The sequence below is a fragment of the Buceros rhinoceros genome, unplaced genomic scaffold, assembly GCF_000710305.1.
Source record: "Buceros rhinoceros silvestris isolate BGI_N320 unplaced genomic scaffold, ASM71030v1 scaffold1103, whole genome shotgun sequence".
Lineage (NCBI taxonomy): Eukaryota > Metazoa > Chordata > Aves > Bucerotiformes > Bucerotidae > Buceros > Buceros rhinoceros.
This window is the reverse complement of record NW_010405178.1, coordinates 32,256-36,809: the sequence shown is the minus strand read 5'-3', so window position 1 is coordinate 36,809 and position 4,554 is coordinate 32,256. Positions and strand designations below refer to the sequence as shown.

Sequence of the window (4,554 nt, the reverse complement as noted above, 5' to 3'; positions counted from 1 at the left end):
CTGAAGTCCCGAAATTTCTAGACTGAAAACTTCTCTGAAGTAACTTGACATGATAGAACGAGCTGGCTTGCCTCTGTGTGGTAGTAAGTCTGACTGTTAAGGTCTGAGACTACTAACTCATCTGATCTGTATTACTCGTGTACCATCAGTCAAAATGTCAACCATTAACTATCATGTAAGTGCATACTTGCAAATGCATGTGGAGAGGTGCAGCCACATATGGACGTGTTTGACTGGGAAGGGAGAGGGACAGGGACAGGGCGGGAGAGGGAAAGGAGAGGCAAAACTATACTTAGTTTCATTAGAAGAAGAAACTCGGGACTCCAGATAGACAGGGTCTTTTATATGCCCAGGCAAGATAACAGAGGATATTTATTAGTTTACCTAAGGCAGATTTGCATTACAGAGTTCAAGCTGTACAGCAAATAAAAGCCATGTTTCCAAATGAAGCTCTCTTCCAGGAGTGGTAGGTGTTAGTGTGACAATCAACCTGAGTAAGAAGGTGAAAAAACAAATGCTTTAGTCAAGTGATGGTTGACTTCTATAGTAACTGTGATCATCTCATACGTGTCTAACACAGTTCAGTAAGTCTCTGCTCAGGCTGGAGCCATTTTACATTTACAATTCCATAGTAGCTGTAATTCTTCTAGACTTGTGTAAAGCTTCATTAGAAGATAAATTTTATTTTTCATTTCAAATCATCTAATATTATTTTGGGTCTAGAACACCCAAAGAACATTTACAAACATGGTTTTGATTTCACTTTTTTGCATAAGTAATCATCATCACCATTTTATGGGTGCATAAAAGCAGAATCAAGTTAACAGTAGATCAGCAGCGTAAGTCTACAGTAACTCCAGAAGTCGCAGCTAGCTCTAGAACATGCAGAACAGTTTAAGTACAAACACATTTTCCTTCTCAGTATCTAATTAATAAAAACTATTAGACAGAAATTTCTGAAGAAGACGTAATGCATGTTAAGGAGTTTAATACTGCAATAATTATAATTTCTTTATTTTTTACTACTAAAAAAAGTCCTTAAAAATTAGTTTATATTGAATGGTAAATATTTTATCTTGGAAAATTGCATTGTCAGATGTCATGTTATAACTGTGTTTACTGGATTCAATACATCTCCATAAAGTGCTTATATATCACAACCTCAATAATGTCTACTTCAGATTCCATAAGATGCCAGTGTTGTGCTTCTGTACATTAACTGGTTATGATTGTAATAAAATCAATTATAAGTAATGCCGTTTTTGAAGCCAAAACTATAAAGCAATTTTAACATTGGCAAGCTCCCATACCCTCCCAATTCTACCTACAGTAACTCAAGTATAGTCATTGTCATGAAAGGTCACATCTATATTCATAACTAAAAATTTCTCAAATAAATTAGTGCTGAACATAAAGCATACACCAGGCTTACTGACAGATTATTATAAGGCTGTTCTAGCCAGAAGATAAATATCTTAATCTGTGGTATAGCACTTCAGCTATGAACAAAGGTAAAGGAGCAACATCAGATACAGCTTCTTTCCCTTGTAGACACAAATAACCACACATCTTTTATCTGCAAGAGACAATGTTGACTGAAATGACATCTCTGCAACTTTAGAAGCATTTCTGCCTCCTATATGAGGTGTAAGTATCACCTCTAGCAGCAAGGACATGAAAAATGTCTGTTTAGCATTATATAAAGCCAGATTACAGGCTTCAAAATAAATTCCCTCCAAATGCCTCCTGACCAGTTTATAAAATGAATTTCAGTTTCACTAAAGTTATAGACTTTCCTGCAGGCAAAGCTGAGGTTTACTTTTCCATGCCTTTTAGTGAGGCAAGTTCAATTTCTTCTCAATGCTGCAAAACTAGAAAGCAGGACAGACCCATATCTACTGTAGACCAAGAGGTGTAGTGAAGTTGGTGGGACTGCTCAGATTTATTTGGGCTGTGCATTGCCCAAAACCAGAATTATCAACAAATGCTCTGTGTATGAAATAGTTATCCGATATGGAGACTTTCCGTTACAATATTAAAGGTGCTTCCCATTTCTGATTTTTTTCTTGTTTTTAAATAATCTGAGGCTTTTCTGGAGCATTATAAGTCTATCATATAGTTTGCATGAAAATCTGGCATTAGAATTATAATCATCCAGATTCTGTAACAACCTTGGGTCAAGAACTAATAAACAAAATATACTTTTGCCTCCAGAAATCTTATTAGAAGCTTGATCTTCAATTCTACAAGCATCTTAGTAGTTCACAGGATAAACTTGAAAAGGGCAGGAGTTGATAGAGACCAGGCAAGCATCTTTCAGTGTCCAGCTGAAATTGTATTTTGATTGGTTATATTTTCAAGACTGCTAAAATCAAGAGTGACCATCCTTTTGTCTTTGAGGAATTTAGCTCTTTGCTGAAATTTTAAATAGTACTTGAATAAATTGTTCACCCATTGCTTGGTGGTTCCATCTTAACATACATTTTTCACAGATGTGTTGATACTTTTTCAATGACAGTAGGTTTTGTGCATAATTTTTGTGAAATTTTATTAACTTTGATAAGATTTTGTATTCAGATTTTATGTTTAAACCTCAAGCTGAAAGTGAAGCCCAAAAATGGAGGTGATGAAGCAAGCCCCAGTATGATGGAGGGAAATTGTCAACTGGCACAGATCAGTTTTTCATAGCCTTTCTTAACTGCTTGCTGTTACTGAAAGAGCCAGCTGGAGTGTACTCCACACAAAATAAATCCCATGCTTAAAAATGTAAGTCAGGGCTCAGAGTCTATTGATTTTTATGGAAGTTAGAAAGACCTAGCCACTCAGTAACCCGAATAAAAAAAGCCAGTGGAAGTAAAAGCACATTTCTGATTAACATGAAATTTCCTCCTTTTAAAATCAGCTAATGAAATGATTCATGCCATTTGCAAGGGACTTTTCTTTCAGCAACAAATAGACCTTCTGTTTCAATTAAAAAATTAGTTCATCTAAATCTTATTCACATTTTTTAGATCTTCCACCACCACCTGAGCCACCCCCTGGTCAGGGTTTAAGGCAGCAAATAGTCCCCAGCCAGCGTGGAGGCTCAGCAGAGAGGAAAGGAAGCTCTCTTGAGAGGCAGCATGCACCGAACGTAGATGAAACAAAGAGCTCCCTGGACCGGCAAGCTAGGACGTCACTAGAGTGGCAGCGTCAAACCCAGGAGTGGATAAGCTCTACAGACCGCCAAGAGGATTTCAGGAAAGTCCAACACAAACAAGCCTTCGGATCAGGTGTGTGTATGCTGCACCAGCCGAGGCAATGCAGACGGCTTCTTGACGCTTCTCAGCTGAGGGTTGAGCATGTTCAGAGAAGAGCAACAAGGCTAGTGAAGGGTCTGGAGAGCAAGTCTTATGAGGAGCGGCTGAGGGACTGGGGTTGTTTAGCCTGGAGAAAAGGAGGCTGGGGGGAGACCTTATCGCTCTCTACAACTATGTGAAAGGAGGTTGTAGAGAGGTGGGGGTTGGTCTCTTCTCCCATATAACAAATGACAGGACGAGAGAAAATGGCTTTAAGCTGCACAAGGGGAGACCTAGGTTAGGTATCAGGAAGAACTTCTTTACAGAGAGGGTTGTGAAGCATTGGAACAGGCTGTTCAGGGAGGTGGTGGAGTCCCCATCCCTGGAGGTGTTTAAGAGCTGTGTAGATGTGGTGCTGAGGGACATGGATTAGGGACCCTGGCAGTGGAGGGTGAATGGTTGGACTTGATGATCTTAAAGGTCTCTTCCAACCAGATGATTCTGTGATTCTATGATCTGACAGGAGTCTAGGATCACCTCACACACTTCTGTGCCAGCACTAGTGAGACTCAGGCTGGGAAATAAGAAAAGGCAAAGTGAAATGAGAGCTTGTGATCTGAATATTTTCTGTCCTGCAACAATTAAATCTCATTAGCACCTGACTTGATGAATTCTTTACAGTGTTTAGCAATTAATAATATTGTCAAGCATAGCAGTGAAAAAAACAGGAACACTTTCAAGCAAGTAGGGAAGAAGAAACAGATTTTTAGAATATTTTCTGTTAGATGGGGGGTTTTATACTTATAGGACCATAATTTCTAGTTCTTTCAAACTGCCTCTAGACTGGCAGCAGTTGGTTTTGCATGTCTGCAAGAAGTCTAATCTTTCTGAGCTACTGATATTCTTTCCACCTTCATTTAAAACACTGACTTATCCTTATTTAAGGATATAACAAAGTAACATTCATCTCTCAGGCCCAGCAATATGACAGCATGGGTTTTCACCTTTCTACAGGACCTGCTCATTGCCGAGTGCTGACTTTATCTGCTAAACGGATTTCAAGTCTGTAAACATGTGCAGGAGGCAATGCTGATTCCTTCTCTCAGCCTGACCTCAAGTAAAAGCTGTAGTTTCAGGTCCCCTTACTAGGGTATTTTCTTTAATGCACTAATCACATGTTATTGCAGTGCTGATTAGAGTGATACAAGAGCAAAATTAAGAAGATAAAAAAGCATAAAAATTACACTGCACATGGAGCTTTCTGTAGGGCTACACT

General features: G+C 38.8%; 1 protein-coding gene across 1 annotated transcript in view; it reads left to right on the top strand.

Annotated features, from left to right (window-relative positions):
* Positions 1-4,554, top strand: part of ROBO2 (roundabout, axon guidance receptor, homolog 2 (Drosophila)) — a 106,776-nt gene that overhangs the window by 96,181 nt on the left and 6,041 nt on the right. Inside the window, exon 21 of the mRNA XM_010133614.1 lies at positions 3,012-3,272. Within this exon, the coding sequence (XP_010131916.1) occupies positions 3,012-3,272 (261 nt within the window). The remainder of the gene's footprint in view (positions 1-3,011; positions 3,273-4,554) is intronic.